The sequence below is a fragment of the Nicotiana attenuata genome, unplaced genomic scaffold, assembly GCF_001879085.1.
Source record: "Nicotiana attenuata strain UT unplaced genomic scaffold, NIATTr2, whole genome shotgun sequence".
NCBI classification, from domain to species: domain Eukaryota; kingdom Viridiplantae; phylum Streptophyta; class Magnoliopsida; order Solanales; family Solanaceae; genus Nicotiana; species Nicotiana attenuata.
In genome coordinates this window covers 108,845-134,163 of record NW_017670804.1, presented here as the reverse complement: position 1 = coordinate 134,163, position 25,319 = coordinate 108,845, and the positions used below count along the sequence as shown (strand labels likewise).

At 35.9% G+C, this 25,319-nt stretch overlaps 3 protein-coding genes across 9 annotated transcripts in view; 1 reads left to right on the top strand and 2 right to left on the bottom strand.

Moving 5' to 3' along the window:
* LOC109243475 (probable acyl-activating enzyme 17, peroxisomal) overlaps positions 1 to 4,181 on the top strand; it is a 9,794-nt gene extending 5,613 nt beyond the window's left edge. The window contains exons 7-14 of the mRNA XM_019410417.1: positions 221 to 294; positions 1,124 to 1,344; positions 1,903 to 1,997; positions 2,282 to 2,498; positions 3,141 to 3,266; positions 3,345 to 3,443; positions 3,603 to 3,815; positions 3,888 to 4,181. Of these exons, the coding sequence (XP_019265962.1) occupies positions 221 to 294; positions 1,124 to 1,344; positions 1,903 to 1,997; positions 2,282 to 2,498; positions 3,141 to 3,266; positions 3,345 to 3,443; positions 3,603 to 3,815; positions 3,888 to 3,998 (1,156 nt within the window). The 3' untranslated portion in view covers positions 3,999 to 4,181. The remainder of the gene's footprint in view (positions 1 to 220; positions 295 to 1,123; positions 1,345 to 1,902; positions 1,998 to 2,281; positions 2,499 to 3,140; positions 3,267 to 3,344; positions 3,444 to 3,602; positions 3,816 to 3,887) is intronic.
* An 893-nt stretch (positions 4,182 to 5,074) lies between these two features.
* On the bottom strand, positions 5,075 to 8,208 carry LOC109243473 (EKC/KEOPS complex subunit bud32-like). Of its 7 annotated transcripts, none has more exons than XM_019410413.1 (8): positions 8,119 to 8,208; positions 7,728 to 7,829; positions 7,181 to 7,294; positions 6,812 to 7,090; positions 6,416 to 6,529; positions 6,117 to 6,189; positions 5,933 to 5,999; positions 5,075 to 5,403 (listed from the first exon to the last, which is right to left on the bottom strand). In XM_019410413.1, exons 2-7 carry the CDS (start codon positions 7,791 to 7,793, stop codon positions 5,962 to 5,964), a joined length of 684 nt encoding a protein of 227 aa, XP_019265958.1. In that variant the 5' UTR covers positions 7,794 to 7,829; positions 8,119 to 8,208; the 3' UTR covers positions 5,075 to 5,403; positions 5,933 to 5,961. The 7 variants fall into 7 exon arrangements, with proteins under 7 accessions (XP_019265958.1, XP_019265960.1, XP_019265959.1 ...); XM_019410415.1 differs by having other exon boundaries at positions 8,087 to 8,170; XM_019410414.1 differs by having other exon boundaries at positions 8,058 to 8,163.
* A 3,730-nt stretch (positions 8,209 to 11,938) lies between these two features.
* On the bottom strand, positions 11,939 to 14,011 carry LOC109243470 (tetraspanin-8-like). The gene is made up of 2 exons (XM_019410405.1): positions 13,354 to 14,011; positions 11,939 to 12,507 (listed from the first exon to the last, which is right to left on the bottom strand). Exons 1-2 carry the CDS (start codon positions 13,858 to 13,860, stop codon positions 12,160 to 12,162), a joined length of 855 nt encoding a protein of 284 aa, XP_019265950.1. The 5' UTR covers positions 13,861 to 14,011; the 3' UTR covers positions 11,939 to 12,159.
* Between the last annotated feature and the right edge of the window lie 11,308 nt (positions 14,012 to 25,319).

Below are 25,319 nucleotides of genomic sequence, written 5' to 3'. Positions count from 1 at the left end.
TTTCGTCTCCTACCAACCTAACCCCCCCCCCCGTACCCCCCCCCCACCACACACACACACACACACCCCTTCTTTGGTAAATTATGAAAAAGAATAAGTCTACTGTTGTCATCTCTGACTATATCTTCATTTACAAAATGTGACCTCCATTTCCCATTGAGTGCTAATTGTTGGAAATGTTCCGATGCTGGGACTAATGGTTTAATTTCCCGCATTGCAGGGGGCTCGAGTTTGTTGCAGTAGAACAACCTATTACTGCATTTACAAACATTCTGTTCTCATCTGGCACCACAGGTATAGTAAAAGTTAAACTTGTGTCCAATTATTTCATGCCAATATGCATTTTAATTTTGTTTTGAGTTGAACGACACTCTCCAAAATCGTAAAGCTGGGGATATTACTATGTGAGAACAGGATTGAGATTCTTGGGTAAGGATAAATCCAGAGCAAGCTGGAAGATTGTGGGAGGCAATGGTGACTATACTCATAGTGTTAGGAAAGTTACTTGCCCTTGCCTACTGTGGTTTTAGGTGGTACAGTAATGAGGAAGGTGGTGAGATTGAGAAGTAGTTGTTAAGATCGTAATATTATTTTTGAAGAAGGAAAGCAAGGAAGTTCACGTGTAATCACAGTGGCTTCACTTAAGGGTCACGTGCAACCACTGTAGCATCATTAAGTTCGGGCCTGTCACGTGAACAACACAGTAATAGGAAATATTGTACATTGGAATGGACACAAAAGTTTTACATGATGTTGGATACCAGTTTAGTGTAATTCTTGGGTTTCCACTGGAAAGATTGTCAATCTTTTTTTTTTGTTAAATTTTGGTGTTGACACTTCCCTTTTTTGTTTCGCGAAGGTTAGGAGGGAGGTGAGTGGTTGTAGAAGATTCTTTTTCAAAATAAATTAAGGGTTGAAGAACGCACATAAATTGTTTTGTTACATTCGCATATAATCCCTTCTTTCTAAACAATAATGAATAACTGGGTAGTCAAGTCAACCGTCAAACTGAAATGGGAACAAAATCCCCTTTATGTTTATCACTTGATTCTAAAGAATTCATTGAATTGGTAATGGAAAGCAATTGAATAAATGGTCATGGTTAAAACTCTAAATGGTCCAGGAGAGCCAAAGGCAATTCCATGGAGTCTCCTCTCACCTTTCAAGTCGGCTGCTGACGGATGGTGCCATATGGATATCAAAAAAGGTGATGTGGTTGCTTGGCCCACTAATCTTGGGTGGATGATGGGACCTTGGCTTGTTTATGCTTCACTATTGAATGGGGCGTCCATTGCCTTGTATAATGGATCTCCCCTTGATTCTGGCTTTGCTAAGTTTGTTCAGGTTAATTTCTTTCGTTGTTAGACATTTTTTTCTCCTATTTCTTGTTGAATGACTCGATGAGAATCACTTTGTATCACAATTCTATTCAAATAAGATAATTCTTGTGTTAGCTGACAACATGTTACTTTGTTTTCGTTTAACCTGATATATTTTGTTGCTTGAAGTAAAGAAAGGTAAAAAAAAAAAGGCAAAAAAAGGTATCTATTTCTTTGAGATTTCGCTCTTCCTATGTGCATTAGCCTTGCGATTGATTTTGAGTGGACTATCAAAAAAAGAAACAGGCTAAGTTGCACTGCTCCTAGCTTTAATTGATGAGGGGGAAAAATCATGAGTGGAAAGAGGAAACACTTAAGTTGCATGTACAGTCTTAAAATTTAATAAAATTATTGCTAAGCCTGCGGGTTCTCACCGCCCCAGTATCAGTAAACTAATCGGCATTGCAATATCTGATAGATACTTTTTAAATAATTTAGTTGATTCATCTCAAATCTATGTTGTTTAAATTTTGAATATCTTTTGTTATCCATGCTCATGAAAAATCCTCTTCCAACCTACCAGGACGCTAAAGTAACTATGCTCGGGGTGATCCCAAGTATAGTGAGGACTTGGAAAGCGAAGAATTCTCCTGATGGCTTTGATTGGTCGACCATCCGGTAGTTTCTAAGTGACCCTCTCATATGTTTTTGCTTCGCCAGGAGCTTTATTTGCATCTTCTTCCTTGTTTTACTTCTCTTTCGTTATCTCTTAATTGACTGAAATTGGCGGCCAAGCTTGCATATGGTTGGTTCATAACTTCAAGTTTCAGAATAGAGAATACTGATATAACTTGAAGACAAATATGTTTGTTTCCTGTACATATGTGCATTAAATGAATTCTGCTCAAGTCTATTTTTCCTTTTCCTTTCTTGGGCTTAATGTAGTTCATACATGATGGTAGTTGCTTTGGCTCCACTGGTGAGGCATCGAGCGTGGATGAATATCTATGGCTGATGGGAAGAGCTGAATATAAACCAATAATTGAGTATTGCGGCGGTACAGAGATTGGTGGCTCCTTTGTTTCTGGGTCATTGTTGCAGCCCCAGTCTTTAGCCGCTTTCAGCACAGCAGTCATGGGATGTAGTCTTCATATTCTTGGGGAAGATGGTCTTCCTATAGTAAGCACCTCGCAACCTTTATATCTGCAACTTCAATAGTATTTGCTAGAGCAGGACTGGAATTAATATCATGCGGTGCATTTTATGCTTGCATAGAAAGTTCCTTTTAAGCTAGTGAATGTTGAGTGTTTACCAAATGTGATCAGTTCGCCTGCAGCTGCAACATGCTACTTCTGTTTGGATCCTCATAAAGAAACCATTCAGATTCCTGCTTTCTTTTGGCCACATCTTAAAATATTCACAACCCCTTGTTGCTTGTTTTTGTGATATTTTAATCTGAATGTTAAGAAAATGGAACTTGGACCTAACTCAACCCAAAAAGCTAGCTCATAATATGAGGATTGCCGAAGACCATATAAGGGGATAACAGCCCCCTCCCTCAACCAGTGTGGGAACCTTAACATCCTCCCCTCCCCCTATGCTCGGACTAGACATCTCATGCGTAGACAATTCATAGGGCCTAAAATTTGGGGTAAACCAAGAATAGGAATAGGTCAGATACTAAATGGATCTTGAGCTTGACACAACCCCATAAGCTAGCTCATGAGGTGAGTATTCCACAAGACCATATAAGGATGACGATAGTCCATTCCTTCTACTACTGTGGGACACTTTAACAATAGTACTTTTACCTTTGTGTAGCCATCAGATGTTCCTGGGACTGGTGAATTGGCCCTTGGTCCTCTCATGTTTGGAGCTTCAAGCACATTACTGAATGCAGACCACAATGAGATCTACTTCAAAGGAATGCCCGTTTTGAATGGAAAGGTAATGCAAATTATTATCCCATAGACTAGCTCTTACAGTTTTACTATCAAAATCTTGTTTGACACTATTATATCACAGGTTCTAAGAAGGCACGGGGATGTGTTTGAACGTACTTCTAAAGGATATTACCATGCACATGGTCGTGCAGATGATACAATGAACTTAGGGGGTATAAAGGTCTGCATTTAGCCTCGAAATTGAATCCAAAAAAGTACTTTTAGTGGTAGGAGTTAGGATCCAGTAAACTATGCATATGAATAGACATTTGAGTTGCCAAGCATTTTTCTGGACTGGAATGTTTCCTTTCCTAAAAGTTCTGGTATTCTGTTTTGTCAGGTGAGTTCACTTGAGATTGAGCGCATATGCAATGCAGCAGATGAAAATATACTAGAAACAGCAGCAGTTGGAGTACCACCTGCTGGAGGTGGGCCTGAGAAGTTGGTAATTGCTGTCGTATTCAAGGATTCAGCTAACTTGGAACACAACATGGACAAGTTGATGATATCTTTCAACACAGCTTTGCAGAGAAAGTTGAATCCTCTGTTCAAGGTACAGCATAAGCTTTGAAAGAATGTAAATTTTGTTAGGTAAAATTATCTAACCTAAACACAAAATGTGCAGGTTTCCAGTATCGTTCCTCTCCCTTTACTTCCAAGAACAGCAACAAATAAAGTTATGAGAAGGGTATTGAGGCAACAGTTTTCTCAAGCAGAGCAAGGTTCCAAACTGTGACCTAGATTATTCCCAATGAAGGCACTTCATGTAATAGTTCAACATAGTAATATGGTTGAAATTTTCTTTATCACATAACAAGTGGAGTATCATAATTACCAGTTCAACATAGTATATAGTAGTATGTACTTTACATGTGAATTGGAAACGTTCCAGGGAAAGATTGCAGGTATTGATCCATCTAATTCCAGCGCCATTAGAGCACCTAAAACCTAGAACTTCGTTTAGGAATTACTAGATATGGGGAAATTACCTAGGTCAGTTTTGGGACTTGCCTGAAGAGTCAAATGTCTGCCCCATCGAAAAATGCAACGTGAAAAGGGAAGAGTGAAGAAGCAAATAATTATGATCTAATTGTTTCAAGAGCAATAAAATTTCGGAAAATAGTCATTTTAGGTTCCTAATTATGTGTTTGAAAATTGAAGTTATTGTGTTTTATTTAAAAGGAGAAGATCTGATCAAATATGTTTCAGCAGTTTCTCAGATTGGGTCTGAACTGTGCTTCGTGCTACTTGAATTGAAGAGAATGATTATGGCATGTAATTCTGAGAATAGCTAATGTTTACTAAAATTTATCAGTTCAGTTATTCCATCATGTTTAGGAGCAAGTGAATTTCCAATATATTTTGGATCAAGCTAATATAGGAAACACCAACTAAAATATTTTTTTTAAGAAGATTAGTTACACTACCTAAAGTTTCTCTATATATCTAAAATGTGGTACTGTACATAGATGCCGCTCCGTGACCAGGTCACGGGTTAATGCCGTGGGAATAGCCTCTCACAAAAATATAAGGTAAGACCGCCTACATAACCAATATGACCAGACCCTTTTCCAGATCCCATATATAGCGCGAACTTAGTGTACCTAGATTACTCGCATATAGCAAGCTTAATGCACCAAACTACCCTTTATCATGTTCATAGGCAAGTTCTATGTTAGCAAACTGTGTATAAGTTGGCAGAACAAAATTGAATTTGACCAAAATCCAAGTAAGCTAAATCAACTAAATAGCAACTTGTTTGTGAGTACAATTTCTTGATATGAAATCATGTATATATAAATTAAAACACGATAGCGCACAACTCAGAAGAATTAATCCGTCAAAACTACAAAATACGTTAATATTACAAAATAGAAGTCAATATAGCTCATTATCTAAAACAAGTTGCTATTATAGTGAAATTTGCACCAGTTTAAACTGAATTTAATCACCGTTATAATTGATAGATACACTTAAAAAAGGAGCCCTCTTCATGCATATAAATAGTAATAACAGGATACATCCAAATATTTCATCACCAAAGCTGCATCACACCGCTCAACCATAACATAATTGTCTTTCATATTCCTGTCAATATCCAGCAGCATATTTGTTTTACTGCCCAGCAATGCTCGGAGTAGCTGTAGAATCAATATAAAGGTAGTAAAGTACGCAACAGTCTATCGAACAAATTACAATTGAACAACTATAGAACTACATCGAAGAGGTCACTGTAGATCTTTGAAAGATAGAGCTGCTATTGAACAACAATTAAGAGGTAACTTCAAGTGGAAAAAGTATTTGAAGTTTTAATGCTGCACCCAATCTTAAAATATTTTAGTTAATCTATGAAACTTCAATAAGACTGGTTTATATAGAGCTTTTTAGCTCAAACATCAGGCAAAAGACATGGAAAGAGTATCAGAAAGATCATGCCGATTGATAATCTAAGCCAGGATATATATCATAAGCAGCTCTTGTTCACAACTTTACGTCTTAGAATACTTTTGTAAAGCTTGTATATCAACCTCAGGTCCTCTCTGCCAAGAAGATTAAATGAAAGAAAGCTAATGCATAAATAATAGAGGTTTTAATTGAGAAATATATCACAAGTACACCAGTGTATGCTAAACATATTTCATTAATACTATCCACAACAATTCATCCTACCTAAATATGGAGTAGATTGTTGAGACAGCTCATCCAACCATGGTACGCTTTCTACCTCTTTGTCGCACTAAAAGTTGTAATTTAGAAAGACAAGAAGTCAGTATAGCAATAAATGTAAACATCAAACTATTGCCAACTCTAGAAGATCCAAGGGAACTTAACTACCAAAGTGTAGAGTACACACCTTGGGCAAGCTTATTTAATGTTGAACACCATTGTTTGGAGGATTTCCTGTACGCAGCAAGTATCTTTTCCATCTACAAAATGCATACCGTTACAAGATTACATCCACCTGCATAAGATGCTGTTTATGGGTGGAAATCTATTTCGATATTGCTTTTGCGTGTGCATGTGGGGCGGGGCGGGGCGGGTTTGGGAGTAGGGAGGGTCATGTTTATCAGCCATGCGAAAGAAAGAGGAAAGCAAAACGAACACTTAAGCCCTCGGTTTGGTGAAAAAGCAAGAACTACTGACTGTACTTACCACATTTCCACATGAAGAGTGCATAGAAAGCAACGCTCGTTCAAGTACATATAAATCTACTGCTTTATCTTCTGGAAGGGTTGATGTAAAACTCAGACCAAAATCAATCAATACCTGTTGAAACACAGTGCTACTGATTACCACTGGTTTAGCAAGATAAAAGTTAAGAACCAACCAATCCATGAATAATCAATATGTGAACTACGTCTCAATTCCAAACTACTTAGGGCATGCTATATGAACACTTCTTATCTATTCCTATGTATTCAGATACATATGATTCCAAGAAATATAAAAAAAACAAAAAGGGAAACAAACTGTAACAGAGCTTCACATGTAGTATACACTACCCAATAGATCAACAAAGACTCAGATTAGACCTTTACAAACACCTACCAATCGATTGGTATCCTTGCAGATTAACATGTTTGATGTGGTCAAATCGCCATGAACAAGGCCACCATCATGGAGCTTGCCAATTGCACGACCAATCTGAATCGCAATGTCATTCATTCTTTCTTCAACTATACCATGTAATCCAAAATCGAGAAGTACGTCCTTGACCGAAGGGCCTTCCACATATTCAAATGTCAGCGAATGCGATATAGCATCAACAGCATAAAGAACTGGAGTTAAAACCCCTAGCTTCCTAGCTTTAGTCATACATCGGGCCTCCTGCTCCAGCATTAACACATCTTAAAGTCATGCAACTATACTGGTCAAAATTCTTGAAATAAGGAATTGATAATTTCTGGCTCAACTAACCGCATTTAATCGTTTGAGAGTGAGCTTTGTGTCCAAAATCGGATGCCTGTATTTTTTCGAGAACCGTTCCTTAACTATACACCTCTTTCCCACAAAAGATGTCTCAAAGACTCTCTGAAGAAAAAGAGCGAAAAGCAGAAAAGATGCATAAGATATTGTTAGAAGATTCAATAGTAAACAACAAAAATAAACAGCTCAAATCAGTGCCTTCAGACTACTATATTCTATTATTGATGTGCCTCAGGACAATCGTTAAGTGGTAAGAGCACAGCCCGTGATGTGTAGGTTAGGCACACTTCACTTCAACGGTTCAAATTCTTGTCACAGACAAAAGCGTGGTATTTATGCGGAGAAGGTAAAGGGGAAAGTACGTTATGCAGTGAGTTCCGAACCGTGCGCCACTATCTTGGGGGACTCCTCAGTCATAAAAAAAGTTATATACTGTTGATGCTACTCAAAATCCAATAACCAAAATAACTATTGTTTCAGCAATTAAATGATAAATTAGCTCATAAAAAATCAAATAGAACAGCAGCTGGTAACTTACAGCCTCGGCACCTTGCTTAATCAAAATTAAGGAGCTTTCTTTTACTTCTGAATCGATTTCCATCATAATTTCCTCTAACAATATGCTTCCTAACAAAATTATCTGCATTAACAACACTAAAATCACTTCAGGAAATCTCAAAGCAACAATTTTAGACCCTTAAATTGCTACAAAGCTATAGCCAGACACTAATATCAGAACAATAATAAGATGAGAAAATATATATATATATATATATATATATATATCAGCACATAATATGCTAAAAAGGAGGGGGGGGGGGGGACTTTTTTTTCCAATTATCTAAAGAACTCGGAAATGAAGTTATACAATTATGCAGAAGTTTTAGGGTTTCGTACTGACGACGGAAAGCAGAGGGACAGTTGTTTACCAGTTCAAAACTAACAACTGTAAGTCTGATTTGGGCGCTTCCGTTGCTAATTAGGGTTATACCTGTAGTTGTTGTACGGAATTATATATATATATATATATATATATAAAGGAAAAGAAAATAAAATATTCCAAAGTGGAATTTTAGCTATTGATTCCTGAATTTCTTGGTAGACATTGAATATTTTAAAAACTAAGTAGAAGAGTACTTATATCACAATTTTACAATGAAAGAATACCTAAATAATGTCATTAATTTTCATTTTTGGATAGTACTTAATTAATATTCACTCTGTCTCAATTTACGTGACATTTTTACTTTTCGAGATTTACACTTTTTAATTTTGACCTGTATTTCGATATAAAATCTTTTGAGTTTTTTAAATAAGATTTATATATTTAAAAACTAATAAAAAGTACTATAATTAAGTCATAAAAAGTAATAGTTTAAGATATTTAAAATGCCTATGAAAAATACGGTTAAAGAATATTTATTTACTCTTGAAATCTGAACACCATCCTGGACTGGACGAGGGATTAATCAATAGGAATTTTTACATTCCTATACCATATAGGAAACCTTATTACCCTCAATGTTTAAGGTTTGATATAATTACATTTAGTATACTAAATTACCAATTCTATACCATAGTGTATTTTAAGGGTACAATTAATGCAGCGTATATCCCTCCTTAATTCAAGGTACCGTATATCCCACCTCTCCCACGTTTCTCTCTCCCAAACCCTCACCCTCACCCACGTTTATGTACTGTTATTAAACATAGAGTATTGAGCAATGGCGAAAAGTATGATGATTATGATAATAAGTATCCGGATTTGACATATTCGTTGTTCGATGAAGAGGATGAATATTTAGGTGATCCAAATGCATCAGCTATAGATATGGTGAGGAATTTCAAAGAGGAAGAAGGACGGAATTTCGTACTAGAAGACGAGATCGATAATGTGGCTGATTTGTTTATCTAGAAATTCCATAAAAAGATGAGGTTGTAACATGGTCTGTTAATACTAGAATATCCAGAACGCAATTCTTTCGGGTTGGAGTTGAAGGATGTTTTAGTTAAATTCATTCAGATCTGCAAAATCTGTTGTTCCCAGGCTTCCACTAGCTGGACACTCTTCTTTTGCGTCGGAGCTTTTTGCACATTATATGTACAAGTTGTCACAAGCTTTAACTTAGCTCCATGTATTATTTCAATATTTATTCTTCTTAAACCATAAAGATTCGTAATCTCATAAATGAAATTTTCGACATAATTGCGTTTTTTGCAGAAGATTTGTAGAAGTTTTAGTCGTTTTTGATTTGTGAAAACAGTAAACAAAGCATCTACAATCAGAATACAAATAATCTACAATTTATCTACAAAAATATCTACAAACTGGGTACACTGAATTTTAATATCCCAATTCCCATTCAATTGTAGCTTAATTGGTATTTTCGACATAATTGCGTTTTTTGCAGAAGATTTTGTAGAAGTTTTAGTCGTTTTGGATTTGTGAAAACAGAAAACAATGCATCTACAATCAGAATACAAATAATCTACAATTCATCTACAAACTGGGTATATTGAATTTTAATATCCCAATTCCCATTCGATTGTAGTTTAATTGGGATTTTCGACATAATTGTGTTTTTTGCAGAAGATTTGTAGAAATTTTAGTCGTTTTTGATTTGTGAAAATAGAAAACAAAGCATCTACAATCAGAATACAAATAATCTACAATTTATCTATAAAATATCTGCAAACTAGGTACATTGAATTTTTATATCCCAATTCCCATTCAATTGTAGCATAATTGGGATTTTTGACATAATTGCGTTTTTTCAGAAGATTTGTAGAAGTTTTAGCCATTTTTTATTTGTGAAAATAGAAAATAAAGCATCTACAATCAGAATACAAATAATCTACAATTTATCTACAATTTCTGCAATATGTCTTCTTCTTTTCTTCTTCGAGTTTCAATCTGAAATTCAGTCAAAACCAAGTCTAATCTTCACCAAAACCCCTCAAAATTGAGATATAAACTCCAAATCATATTCCCAATTATTTTCAACAACACCCAATCCAAACAAATAATGATTTTTGAAAACCCAAATTTGAATTCAAATCTTTCAAGCTTTTTAATGGCTGTCAATGGATTTTAAATTGAAGATATAGGATTTGCATTTCAAATTTGATATGAAGGTCGCGAAATCAATTAGAATATTTTGTTCCTAATTTGTAGCGCGCCTAATTAGGAAGATTCAGCTACTAATAATTAGTATTTAATGAATGATATAATAATTGTAGAAAAATTGTGAACATAGCGGGTAAATTAAAAACTATGCACATAGTTGATAATAAAGTTTCATATATGGTATAGGAAGGAAAAAATCTCTTATCAATATTTAGAGGCGGGCCCAACAAGCTCAAACTATAATGAATTTGACAAAATTATAGGAAAAAATCCCTTAAAATATGTATACATACTAGGAAATGAATTATTAGTTGGAGTTGGTTCGATTGTTTTCTTAACGATAATACTTGACATATATGTGTTTGACCAAAAAGTATTGAACCTTTTAGTTAAATCAATCAATGATGAAATAGAGAGTAAATTCTAGCCAAACATAATTAACTTCAGATCTAAGCATATTGGATACTAGAATCAAATGAGGTTGAGTTTATGTAAAGTTTCTCAGAATGATTAAAAGACATCAAACGTAAATGATAAGCTTACATCTTTGATATATTGTTCTGTATTTGTAAAGCAAAGAAGATAAAGAGGGAATCCCGTTGATAACTATGAGATCTAGCTTTATTGACTCAACCATGGTGTTTACAAAGGTTTGTAAGCCATAATCTAGACTTCTTGCTTTGTTACTCAGAGGTCTCCTCCAAGCCTTCGGTTTCTTTTTCTCCCCTGGGATCCCCCCAATCTTTCTGCTTTATCTTCCATATATATACTTCCCAACTTCCCCTTTATCCAACGGTCTTTGACCTGCATACCCCTTCTCGACTATCTTCCTCTTTACTTGCTCAAGCACGACTGCATATATTTTGCTGTGCAAGCCTTCTCGATGGCTCGATCTCGGCAGTGGCTGAGACGCTCGTCGCCATTACGCCTTACGGGTACGTCCATGGCTTGGTCGACCCCTTACTGTTCCCCTTAATGGTAGTCCACTTGTGGTCAGATTTTGACCCATACAATATGAAAGGGTGACAAATAGGAAGTGAGATTTTCTCTATTTAGGAAAATGAAATTACTAATCGGGACATAACAAAGAAAATGTGTTAGATGAATTGAAAAAAAAGAAGTTATAAAAAGGTAGAATTGCCTACACAGGTCTCTCCATTGCATCAAACATGTGGAATAGCTCGAAATTATTGTAATGTTTGACCATTAGGGTAGAAAATTGGAGTCTGGATACAATGATGAGAAAGTTAAGAGAAATTATGCTTTTGAATTTAACTGTGTAAGCACTTAATAAAAATTCAATTAGTAGATTTTAGATTCTTGACTATAAGGTTAATAAGCCAAGGTTAACGTGCCCTAATTATCATATTTGATGAATGTGACTTTATGAGATATAAACTTCATGGTAATGATAAATTAATTTTATATGTGACATTGTGAATGATTATTGCACTATGATCAAATTATTATTTTTAACGGGCAAGTATTTTCTAACATCATATATATAGGAGTATCTTTCCAATAAACGTACATCATATAAAATGGACAAATATACTTTGTAATAGCTAGGAAAAGGATGAATGAGCATCTAAAGAGTTATTTTTCCAATTTCATTTTCAATGTGAAAGTAAGTATCCTTATTATTTCCACCTTCAATATAATATTACAAACTATACAAAAATGTAAATTAAAATTCTTGACATAGCAAGAAAATCAAGCAGCTAGCTCAACAGCTGATCAAGACTCAAAAGTGTGTACATGTTTTAATCTAGTAAAGTCATCATACACATATTACAATAACAATAATGCAGCAAAAAAAAAAACTGTGGCTAGTTCTTATCTATCATGGGTAACCATAAGGGCCAGGACCATGGGGTCTATAACCATGGTAGACATAAGCCCTACGTCTGTAACTGTTATTAGTAAGAGCACAGCAACCAACAGAGTAAATAATAGATATAATAAGGAAGATGCAAAAGCTTATGAGAGCGGAATGTTTGTAATATTTCTTGATATTGTCAATAACAGCTTTTTTGCATGAATTGCAGTTGTAACACATCTGTTTCTCTTCGTTGTTCCAAGCTTTACAGTCTGCATCGTCTGGCACTTTTGCACCTGTTTTTGGCACGATCCATGTTGTTGCATTTTGGAACTCAAAGTTGCAGTATGTGGGTGGTTTGCAGCAACCAGACTGTATCAAAAGGAAATAATTTAGCATGTCATATATAGTATGTTTGTTAGTACTACAAGCGGTATTCAGGGGCGAAGCCAGAGTACTGATTACGGGTTCTACCGAATCCAGTAACGTTCATTCAAACTATGTATCTATTTTAAAAAGTTCATTGAATATGTACGACTTATTTATTTAGAACCCAATAACTTAAAAGAATTAGACTCCTGAACTCATAACTTTCAAATCCCGGCTCCACCTCAGGCGATATTGATTGGTGCTTCCCATGCATGCACTCTCATTTATGGTAATATTGAGATTTAACAATTTTTCCTTCGAAAAGAAAATAAAAATACAATAGGATGGTAACAAATATTGCTAATTTTGACTCATTTTTGTAGGTTCTAGTTAAAGCCGCTAATAGAAAAGCGAAATAACTAGTTATAGTAAGCATGAAAGGGCTAAATTAAATGAAAGATGTTCTTTTTATACATATGTTTAGAAAGCACTTACCTAAGTTTCCATTTTTTCAAAATAGGAGGATAGGCAAAAATCAAACGGGATAACATTTCAATGCAAAATTTACTTAAATTTCGAATGAAATCATTAGACATTGATTGCATGACTTCATCTCGACCTTTTTATTTTGACTATCTTCTCAGAACCAACCGTGATGTTATACTTCGTATGCAAATATATACACATATTACATAGATACCCTTTTTGACATATTAATGCGATGATTTATACCTATACAAATATTTATAACTTATTTTAAAGCACAAGATTAAAAAGGTTTCATTTCTTTCTTAAATTTCATGTCTGATCAAACAATACTGGTATAAATTAAGAGAAAAGGTGAAGAACCTGAGTCGAGGACAACTTGTTTTTGTAAAAATCAGCAATTCTGTCCTTGGGAATCTGATATTTACAGTATTTAGCATCAATCAAACAACTCTTAATCTTTTCCCAATCTCGATCATTAGGCAAACGTTTCTTAATAAACCAATGCGAGTATTCTTGAAATTTATCTTCCCATTCACCTTTAGGTTCTTGATTATTACTATCTAAATGTGTCACCGCGTTAACGATGCAGAAAAGCTGGTAAATAATCATCCCTGTGAGGACAACAAACAACAAAGCCAAATATATATACAACAAAAACGAGACATGACAACATGCCCCTATAATTCCCATTAAAGAAAGTATCAAAAGGAATAACCCTAATATCAACAGAGGTTTTTGAAGAGTTTTTTGGCAAACGGTACCATTTATGTTCATATTAAATGATACGGAAACTAATATGAGAATTAATGAAGCTACCAACGTGAAAAAATTAAGCGTTGTGATAAAACAATTGCTGCACCGAACCATTTTTAATTTTTTGATGATAAAAAAAGAAGAGAATGATATGTTATAATAGATCAGATCTCTAGAGGCTAAAATGGAATTAAACCCCCAGAAATCTGATTAGAACTTCTTCTTCTTCTTTTTTTTTTTTTTTTTTCTGTTTTTTGCTTGTTTGTTTGGTGAATATGGAGTATATGGGAGATTAGGGAAAGGGCAGTTGATTTGGGGTGGAAGAGAGAAATGGACGGCATTAAGAGAAGAAAATTTGTTAACTGAATTCCATGCATAATAACGTACGTCCCATGCTCTTTAAATTTTAATTACGTACCTCTCATGTTGTACTAACATATGTATGGACAGAAAATTATTACTGTTATTTTTTCTCACTCATTTTTTATACTAAATTTTGATTAGTTTAATGCATTTTGGAAGGATCGAGATAGTGTTCATGCTAATTTTGGGGCTACCAGTCTACCACTTAAGATAGGATCGAGAGAGATCAAGTACGTGTTTGATCCTTAATTTTTTTTATTTTTTATTTTTAAAATTTTTTTTATGAAAATCGTTGTTGTTCTACCTATAATAGTGAAATCAATGTTAAAGAAATTCAGGCAGCTTGAAATTTGGGAAAAGCTTAAGTAAATTTGACAAAAGTATTTAAGAAATTCTTGAAAAAATCATAAGATCTAGAACTAAGTAATTTGACTTCGTGAATAAATAATTAGGCGCGCACACATGACAAAATGAATAATACCAACAACTTACATTTGACATGATATTTACGTTAAATCAACCAATGCCAGACTTGTGTTTTTTAAAATCACATTGATGACTTAACCATAGTTAATATGTATATCTCTCTCTCTCTATATATAACCTTTTACATTACAGTTTTTTGTTATTATTAGTTTGATATCGTTTTGGATTGCCCGTAGGGTACTGTGGCTTATATTCGAACCATGATCTAATTAAAACCGGAAGTAGTGCTGAAGTCAAGAATTTTCTTAAGGATGTTGAAACTTGAAATAAGTGATACTAATTCCCGACAACGAGTGTTCCGTATATATTATATATCTCTAAAATTTAATATTTTACCTATATATAAAATGTAATTTTTCGGCGAAGGGTGGTCCATTGACCACCCTTATCTTCGCCTAGAGTGGAAGTTGAGCTTGTGGGAGAAGTATTGTTTGCACCACTTTTTTACGGTTCCAGAAGGGTTCTCTTTGCCTAAAGCCGTCAATTTTTATTTTTTACCTCTGTTCGAAATATCGCATAATTTGACATATTCTTAGCTTATCTCATCGTACGTGTGTTTTCATTTACTGAATATTGTATTGTTTGAAAATATTTTTCTAGTAAACAGTGTAATGTACGTAGGCCTTGTATAATATCTCATGTTTTAGCACAAGTTTATGCTCTACAGCTAACATTGCTTTCTGTATACATCCTGCATAATACTATAAGCATTTTACTTGGTGTTGAGAAGAAATCATTAATGGCGACTGCTATCTCTCATGAAGAAGAAGAGGGAATTAAGGTTCTAGGTCTTCAGACAAATGAGAGTGTTTCGGATACTTCTAGGTCAAAGACTTATTTGGACTCTCACTTGGTCTCTCCCAACACGTGGCCTCATCTCAACGGTTGTGCAAAGATGTGATGAATTAAATAATAGCGGTTCAGATGAGCAATATCACAGCTTATTTCACAACTGCACAATATTGGATCCCAATTTTAAAAATCTGTCAAGTGGAAAGTGTATATAGCATAGAGAGAATATTATTCAGTTAATTTTGTTATTAGCTAGAAAATAGGATTTAGACACCTGTATAGATGGTTACTTTGATTCTTTTATATTTCATAAAATAGTTCTATATCTCTCTACAAAATGAATACACAAAAAATTTCCACAAAATTATTTCATCTCTTTTATAGTCTTTCATGATATCAGGGCAGTAGCTCGTTTCTGGGAAACTCAGCTGCTTCTTCTTCCTTTTTTCTGTGTCATAATACTTCATAATGACTGGAACAACAGACATCACTGTTGCTCAGTCTTTATCTGCTAATGCAGACAGTTTCGATGCAAATCACCCATATTTCCTCCACCCATCAGATGCACCAGGAATGAGTCTTGTGAATGCAGTGTTTGATGGAAGGGGTTTTCAAAGCTGGAGGAGATCAGTTTTGATTGCTCTCTCAGCAAAGAACAAGTTGGGTTTCATTGATGAAAAATGCCCTCCTCCTGCTATCACTTCCAATGAGTATCAGCCATGGACAAGATGTAATGATATGGTGACCTCTTGGTTACTAAATTCACTGTCCAAGGACATTGGGGATAGTGTCATATATTCCAAATCTACCAAAGACCTTTGGACCAGTCTTGAGTAGAGGTTTGGAAGGTCAAATGGAGCTAAGTTGTACCACATGCGCAAAGAACTATTCAGTTTAGTACAGGGAACCAATGACATAGCAGGGTACTTCACAATACTCAAGCATCTATGGGATGAATTAGACTCTTTAATTTGTGATGTTAAGTGTGTTTGAGTTTGTTTGTGTTCTGGAAAACAAAAACTAGAGAAATCCCTAGAAGATGAAAGGCTTATACAATTTCTCATGGGTTTGAATGATGTCTATGGACATGCAAGGGAAAATATTTTGATGATGAACCCTTTACCTAGCATAGACTATGCCTATTCTCTTGTATTATAGGATAAAAGTCAGAGAGAGATTTATATGAATCATCTTCTCTCTGCTGATTCTTTATCCTTCATGGTAGGCACACAAGCTAACCTTGCAGCACAAGGGAAATTTGTGCAAAGGAACAACAAACAGAGCCAAAGAAACACTGGACAACTTCAGCAATCCTAGAAATCAGGGTACAACATGCAATTCCACAGATCAGGAAACAACATGCAGAAAATTGGAAGCACACTACAAAGAAACTCTGTTTCAAAGGAAAGAAGCACAAGTTCAATCCTAATCTCTCTTGCACCTGTTGCAAGAAAATTGGACATTCAGTGGAAGATTGCTATACAATCATTGGTTTTCCTGAAGATTTAGAATTCACCAATATTAGAGGTTTTCAAGTTCAATTCAGAAGCAATGGAGTTATGACAGGGGATCAGGAAGAGGATGCAAATAACTACACTGAAGTTCTAAATCAGCACCTTTCCCACTACTAGAAATCCGTTAAAAACCGACCAAGCCATACCGACCAACGTTGGTCGGTCAAAAAAAGCGACCAAAAAACCGTCCAACATGGACGGAAACTACAAAAAAAATATTTTACATTTTTTTAAAATTATATACCGACCAAAGTTGGTCGGTAAATTGGTCAAAAAGTTGACCGAGCTGGTCAGACTTGCTTAGTCAAAGCAACATCTTGATTACCGACCAACTTTGGTCGGGAATGTGGACCCAATTTGTTAAATTTTAATCATTTTATTATTATTTAAATTTTTTTATAAAATTTAAAGAATTTATATTTAAGATTACCGACCAAAGTTGGTCCGTTATTGCAGGGGAAGCATTTACCGACCAACCTTGGTTGGTATATTTTATTTCCTAAAAAATAACCGACCAAAGTTGGTCGGTTATTAGGTCAAACATGGTTAAAATTTTGAATCACTTTAATATTTACCATCTAAATAATATAAATGTAATTCCGTTAACACTTTACTTTGTAATACAAATAATGAATACACTAACATATAATATAATAAGCTATATATAGTTAAAGTAGTACAATGAAGTGTGTGTGTGTGTGTGTGTGTGTGTGTGTATATATATATATATATATATATATATATATAGGTGTAGCCGTATATATATAAGAACACGAAGCGCTAGGACCAAAGGGTCTGGTTCTTTTGGGGATAGACTTGTGAAGAAGCAATAATCTAATTAGTGAATATAATTGATCATCAACTTATAACTTACTTAGATGCATCGATAAATATTAAAAACAAAACGTTTTGACCCATATCGATTAATATTAAAAACAAAACGTCTCGACCTATATCGATTAATCTATGTCATGCATTATTAGTAATGAATGAATGAAAAATAGAAGAATTAATACTAAACATCTTTGACATGTATATATATATATGGATCACAAATTAAAGAAACGAAAGAAGTTATTAGTATTAAGTAAACGAGTTAATAGGTCAAACATGGTCAAACTTTTAATTTGAATCACATTAATATTTACTATCTAAATAATATAAATGTAATCCGTTAACACTTTATTTTATAATATAAATAATGAANACAACGTGTGTGTGTGTATATATATATATATATATATATATATATATATATATACACTCCTGCCACCTTATTAAAATAAAAGACTTTCGGGGGCTTTTTGGTCTTTCCTCTTAATTTTTCATTTCTCCAAACATTTCCCGGTTTCTTCCACCTTGTTCTCCTCCATTTCACCCAAATTCAAATCTTCACTATAATATCTGGGCGGAAATAAGGAGACAAGTAGCAATAACTCTTCTTAAATATTTTATGGAGCTAAGAATTTTGTGTTCTGACACCTTTTCCTTCGCTAACCAGATTTAGGGGTAAAATATACTTTTCCTATTTTTGATTTGTTGATGCCCACCGAAAGTGAAGGTACAGCAAGGGGCTGAGGAGGAAGAAGGCAATGAATAGTGGAGATATGTTACTATGCCGTTGTTCGCACTCAATCTTTTGTCTAAGTTCAATTTGGTTCATATGGAACATCTACACTTCTTATTGTTCGCCGAAAAGTTTTGTCGGAGTTTATTTTGTTTCAATAATAACACACCAAGATGGTCGTTGTTCGCCGGAAGTTTTTCTGAAATTTTCTGGTTCAATTGATACTTTCAAACACTTTTTTACAAGGATGAAAAAAAATCAATTTTTTTTAAAAAAAAAAACTAGTTTATAAGTTTTAATTAACATGGGTCTGTTTAATACTCAATCTAGTCAGCAAAAGTTGACAACAATTGCTGGTAGTGCAATGGAGAAGGAAGAGATTGAACTGCAAATTCAGAAAAATGAGAACAGACGAGAGCTTCTGGATCACTTTCTCTTTAGAATAACATGATAAGATGAATGAAATTAGGAAATTTGGGGAAAGACCAAGAAGCCCATGAAAGTCTTTATTTTAATGATGTGGTAAGGGTATTTTAGTAAAATCAAAAGTGGGCACAATGCTAACTTACTACCTTCATATATATATATATATATATATATATATATATATATATATATATATATATATATATATATATATATATATATATATATATATATNATATATATATATATATATATATATATATGAATACACTAACATATACTATAACAAGCTATATATAGTTAAAGTAGTACAACGAAGTGTGTGTGTGTGTATATGTATATGTATAGCCGTATATATATAAGAACACGAAGCGCTAGGACTACAGGGTCGGGTTCTTTTGGGGATAGACTTGTGAAGAAGCAATAATCTAATTAGTATATATAATTTATCATCATCAAATATATCTATTTATAAATTGATTCATCGACTTATAACTTACTTAGATGCATCGATGAATATTAAAAACAAAACGTTTCCACCAATATCGATGAGTATTATTAAAAACAAGACATCTCGATCTGTTTCGATTAATTTATGTCATGCATTATTAGTGATGAATTAATGAAATATAGAAGAATTAATATTAAATATCGTTTACATGTATGTATATATATATATATATATATATATACATATATATATATATATATATATGGGTCACAAATTAAAGAAACGAAAGAAGTTATTTGTCACGACCTAAAATTCACTAAGGGTCGTGATGGCGCCGGACACCACTGTCAGGCAAGCCAACACCAAATAACTAATAATTTCTCGTTTTTAAATATTTCTGAAATCATTTCTTTTATACATTATACAATAAATAATAAATTTTACTGATGAAATAGTGATACCTTTAACAACTTTAAAAATACTGAATAATCCCATAGACATCCCAAAACCCGGTGTCATAAGTGCATGAGCAATTTCTAGGAAATAATGTAATACAATAACCGTCCGGAATACAAGTTGGACAGTAGAGAAAATACAATACAGTACTATAAAGGAGATTCTGCTGGCCGCGGGCCGTCTCGAAAAGTGCAACTCACCTAAGTCTCCGTATCAACCATGCCGCTGCGCCCAACGACGCCACTAGACGTACATATGCATGTGCAACAAAAATGCACAGCAAGTGTAGCATGAGTACAAAAACTACGTGTACTCAGTAAGCATCCCGTCTAATCTCGAAGAAGTAGAGTCGAGAGGTCGACTTCGACACTTACTAGTGGTCCAATAATAATATAACAATAATATAATAAATCGAGGATTTTCAGAAAAATGGCTGTAACTCAATAGCATGAGGCAAGTAAACAATTCTTTCATTTATAGGAAATTTCCAAATTCATTCTCATTATTTTTTTACATTTATCTCAGATCAGGGAGAACAAATATCAACATCTATGAATTTCAAGGCAAGCAATACAAGCATGCGCAAATCATGCCAAGGTCGTACGGCCCGATCCAACAAATATTTAAACTGTGCACTGTTAGAGGGTCGAATGGCGCAAACCTTAGATGCATCTATTTAATCTACCGAGGCATTTGGCCCGTTCCACAATAGATAAACACATTCAAATAGTCAAATCAAGAATTCATCAAGGAGCAATTATTCAGGAAAAGGCAAATTTCTCTTTTAAAAGTCAAGAAATGATGTCTAGCCTTTTAGAAATTTATTTACACGTTCGATATGCTTTAAGCATTTTTAAATTGACAACAAGATTTCAAATATTACAAGTAAAGCATGCTTTTGGGCCCTAGACTACCCGAACTTAAGCATAATAGTAGCTATGCACGGACTCTCGTCACCTCATGCGTACGTAGCCCCCACAAATAGGAGCACATATCCAAATAATTCACCTATGGGGACAATTCCCTCTTACAAGGTTAGAAAGGAGACTCACCTCGCTCCGAAGTTCCATAACCGGCATTCCACGCCCTTTCGAAGACTCAAATCGAAGCATAACGCTCCAAAACTAGCCAATAATTATGCAAACCCATTAATATATATTAAATTACTCATAATAATCCAATTTATAACAATTTCAAACCCCGATCGAAAAGTTGACAAAATCGCCCTCGGGCCCACTTGCCCGGATTCCGAAACTTTTCGAAGATAAAGTTTGCCCACAACCTCACGAACTCAAATTTATAATTTACTCTCAATTTCATGTCCAAAATCGTGGTCAAAATCCAAGAATACCAATTTTCTAGGTTTTCCCTCAAACCCCAAGTTTTCCACTAATTTCCATGTTCAAATCCATATACAGTCATGTATTTAACTCAAAACTAGAATAAACCACTTACCTCATGCTTGGTGGTGAAAATGGCACCTCAAAGTTGCTCCAAAATCGGCTCCAATGGAAGAAATGGAGTTGAAATAAACCAAACCCCCGATTTAAAGAACATCACTTCCTCTAACATTTCCGCACCTACGGTAACTTGACCGCTTCTGCGGTTCCGCAGGTGCGACCCCACTACCGCATCTACGGTCCTTCACCAGGCCCCCTTATTCCGCTTCTGCGCTTCTCCTTCCGTAGGTGCGGTACCGCTTCTGCGGCGAGATGACCGCATATGCGGTCCTAGCCTAGCCCAGCCACTTCCGCTTCTGCGGCACCAAGGCCGCTTTTGTGGCTCCGCACCTGCGAGGCCCAAGCCTCGCAGGTGCGGTTACACCAGAAGTCAGCTGCTTCCTTCTTCAAATTCCAAGTCTGATCCGTCAACCATCCGGAATCTACCCGAGGCCCCCGGGACCCCGACCAATCATACCAACCAGTCCCAAACCATAATGCGGACCTGCTCGAGGCCTCAAATCACTTCAAAGAACGTCGAAATCACGAATCACACCCCAATTCGAGCTTTATGAACTTTAGAACTTCAAACTTCTGCATTCGATGCCGAAACCTATCAAATTACGTCCGATTGACCTCAAATTTTGCACACACGTCATATTTGACATTACGGACCTACTCCAACTTCCGAAATCGGAATCCGCCCCCGATATCAAAAAATTCACTTCAAGTCAAACTACTCAAAAACCTTCAAATTTCTAACTTTGGCCAAATGACTCCAAAATGACCTATGGACCTCCAAATTCACTTCCGGACGCGCTCCCAATACTAGAATCACCATAAGGAGCTATTCCCAGACTCGGAATCTCAAACGGACATCGATAACACTGAAATGCACTTCAACCCAAACTTATGAAATTCTTCCAAAATGCCAACTTCCACAATAGGCGCCGAAACGCTCCCGGGTCATCCAAAACCCGATCCGGACATACGTCCAAGTCCAAAATCATCATACGAACCTATTGAAACTTTCATATCCCGATTCCAAGTTCGTTTACTCATAAATCAAACCTTAGCTAATTCTTTCAACTTAAAGTTTCCGAAATGTGGATTTTCCTTCCATATCAACTCCGAACTTCCCGAAATTCAATTCCGACCATGCGTACAAGTCATAATACCCAAAGTGAAGCCGATCATGCCTCAAACCGCCGAACGATGTGCTAGAGCTCAAAATGACCGGTCGGGTCGTTACATTCTCTCCCACTTAAACATACGTTCGTCCTCGAACGTGCTAAGAACTGCGCTGGAGTTGTCTGCAATCACTGATAAACACCTCGTGCACCTACCCATGCTACCACAACTCAGTTGAGCACATTAGCTCGAGCAAATCTGAAGATATTCCCTTTTATTCAAGCAAATAAGTTTAAAACCCAAATTTCAACACCTGAAATTCTCTGCCAGGCCTGCTTCCAACCAACGAACACCATATCAATCACCACGCGCTGCACCAATACAAGACTGCATACCTTTGCTGAATTCTCACCATGCAGCATATCATTCACGGACCATAATAACATTCTCTGATCATGATAACTGACATTTCCCGAATCTGATGCTCACAATGCACCTCATGACATATATAGATCTTGTCCCAACTTTTGCAATACTGCCACGACGGAAGAGATGTGTAGAAATTCATAACCAACTGCCGAGTCGACAACCCGTTGAGTCTATACTCCAGACGAGAATCGTTACCTCATTCTGAACCAAATACTGGTATTTGCTCTTTAATATTCTTCATATAATCCGATCGCACTGATCCTAGATCCAACAATCTCGTCTCACCCAGTATGAACGGCTCAGGTAATAAGCCACCCAGACATGACCAAAAGACTCTTATGATGCCAAAACGTGCTGATAGGCCACAAACTTGAACGTGATATATAAGGAAATCGAACTCTGGAAGGGACTACTCAACTCACGCATCTAATATGAACTTTCCTTAGAAAATGGAAAACAAAACACACAAAAATTAGAATATAGAAAACTGTACTCAACATTATACTATTGCGGCGTGCAACCCGATATAACATGCCCGTGGTTGTGTGCCACCCGATCCACACATAGAACTCACATCAGGAGATACACACCGAGCTAAATTGCTCATTACTACTAAATACCGAATATCGGTTGCAAGCACGCTAAGTGCATAATACCATCCCTGGGAGACAGATAGCGCCATAAGATACAAAACTCAAGCACAACTGAGGTACGATATATAATCTGAATCATAAGAGCCATCCTGCTCACATAACACTATCGCTACGCAGAACCTCAACTCATAAGAAATTCATCAAGTTCACAACTCACACGACCTAATATAGCATTGCATGAAATAGCTGTGACGACTCGACCCGTCGTATCAGGTATTACTGCCCCGTTTTCCTCATTTATTACTTCTTCATGTTTCATTACCGGTATGTGGTGAGTTAGAGTTGATTCAGATTGGTTTTGATAAGAAATGAGACACTTAGTCTCTTTTAAGAAGGCTTAAGTTGGAAAAGTCAACCGGACGTTGACTTATGAGTTAGAGGGCTCGGATGTGATTTCCGGTGATTCGGTTAGCTTCGGGAGATGATTTGTGACTTGGGAGCGTGATCGAAATTTATTTTGGAGGTCCGGTGTAGAATTAGGCTTGAATTGGCGAAGTTAGTATTTTGGCGAATTCTGATTGATAGACGAGATTTTGATATAGGGGTCGGAATGGAATTCCGAGAGTTGCAGTAGCTCCGTTATGTCATTTGGGATGTGCGTGCAAAGTTTCAGATCATTCGGACGAGGTTTGGTAGACTTTTTGATCGAAAGTGCATTTCGAAAGTTTTTGAAGAACTTAGGCTTGAATCCGATGTGATTTGATGGTTTTAGCGTTGTTTGATGTGTTTTGATGATTGGAACAAGTTTGAATGATGTTATGGGATATGTCCGTGCTTTTGGTTGAGGTCCCGGGGGCCTCGGGTGAGTTTCGGGGTGGTTTCGGATCATTTTGGAGAAATTTGATATTGCTGGTTCTGGTGTAACACTGTAGCATCGCAAATGCGAAGGTTTTGCTGGGAATTGCGAAAACACTATAGCTTGGCAAATGCGAAGGTTTTGCTGGGAATTGCGAAAACACTGTAGCTTCGCAAATGCGACGGTTTTCCTGGGAATTGTGAAAACACTGTAGCTGAGCAGAAGGGTTTTATATTATTTCATCCGCGAAGCTTGGTCCATTTTCCTCCATTGTTGAACATCTTGGGAGCTTTTTGGGAGAAATTGAAGATGGTTTCGACTGGAGTTTGTTGGAGCTAAGATTTTTGAGTTAAAAACATGATTATTATATGAAATTTACCTAGAAATTCATGGAATTAAGCCTAAAAATTTATGAACTAGGGCTTGAGTTTTTGATATTTCAAATTGGGATTTGATAGCTCATTTGAGCTCGGATTTGGGAGTTCTTGGTATGTATGGACTCGTGGCGAGACGAGGAATCCGGTAATGTGAATTTTGTAGTTTTTCGAGAAGCGAGCCCGGGGCTCGGGTTTTGCTAGTTTCGAGATTTCTTCTATATCTTGGCTGTTTTCGATTGGGTATTGTTCCCTTGGCATATTGTAATGTATTCGCTCTGATTTTGGTTAGATTCGACGCGCGTGGAGGCCGATTTGAGGGGCAAAGGCGTCGCGAGCTAGAGATTTCACCGGTTCGAGGTGAGTAATACTTGTAAATGATATCCTGAGGGTTTGAAGCCCCGGATTTGCACATCATAGTGCTGTATTGTGGTGACTTGCACGCCAGGTATGAGCGTGGGGTAGAGCACCATTGGGGATGGTGACTTGGTCCGTCCCGGTTGTTGATTTTACTGCGTAATTGACTAAAACCTGCTTGATGCTATCGTGATTTGGGCTGATTGCCATGTTTTGGGCTTCGTGCCGATTATTTGAATCCTTTAGGGATTATTATTGCTGTTTTCATGACACTTAGCATGTTAAATGACTTCAGTCCTGAGTTAAACACAGTTTTGAAATGTGCAGTCATATTGCTAA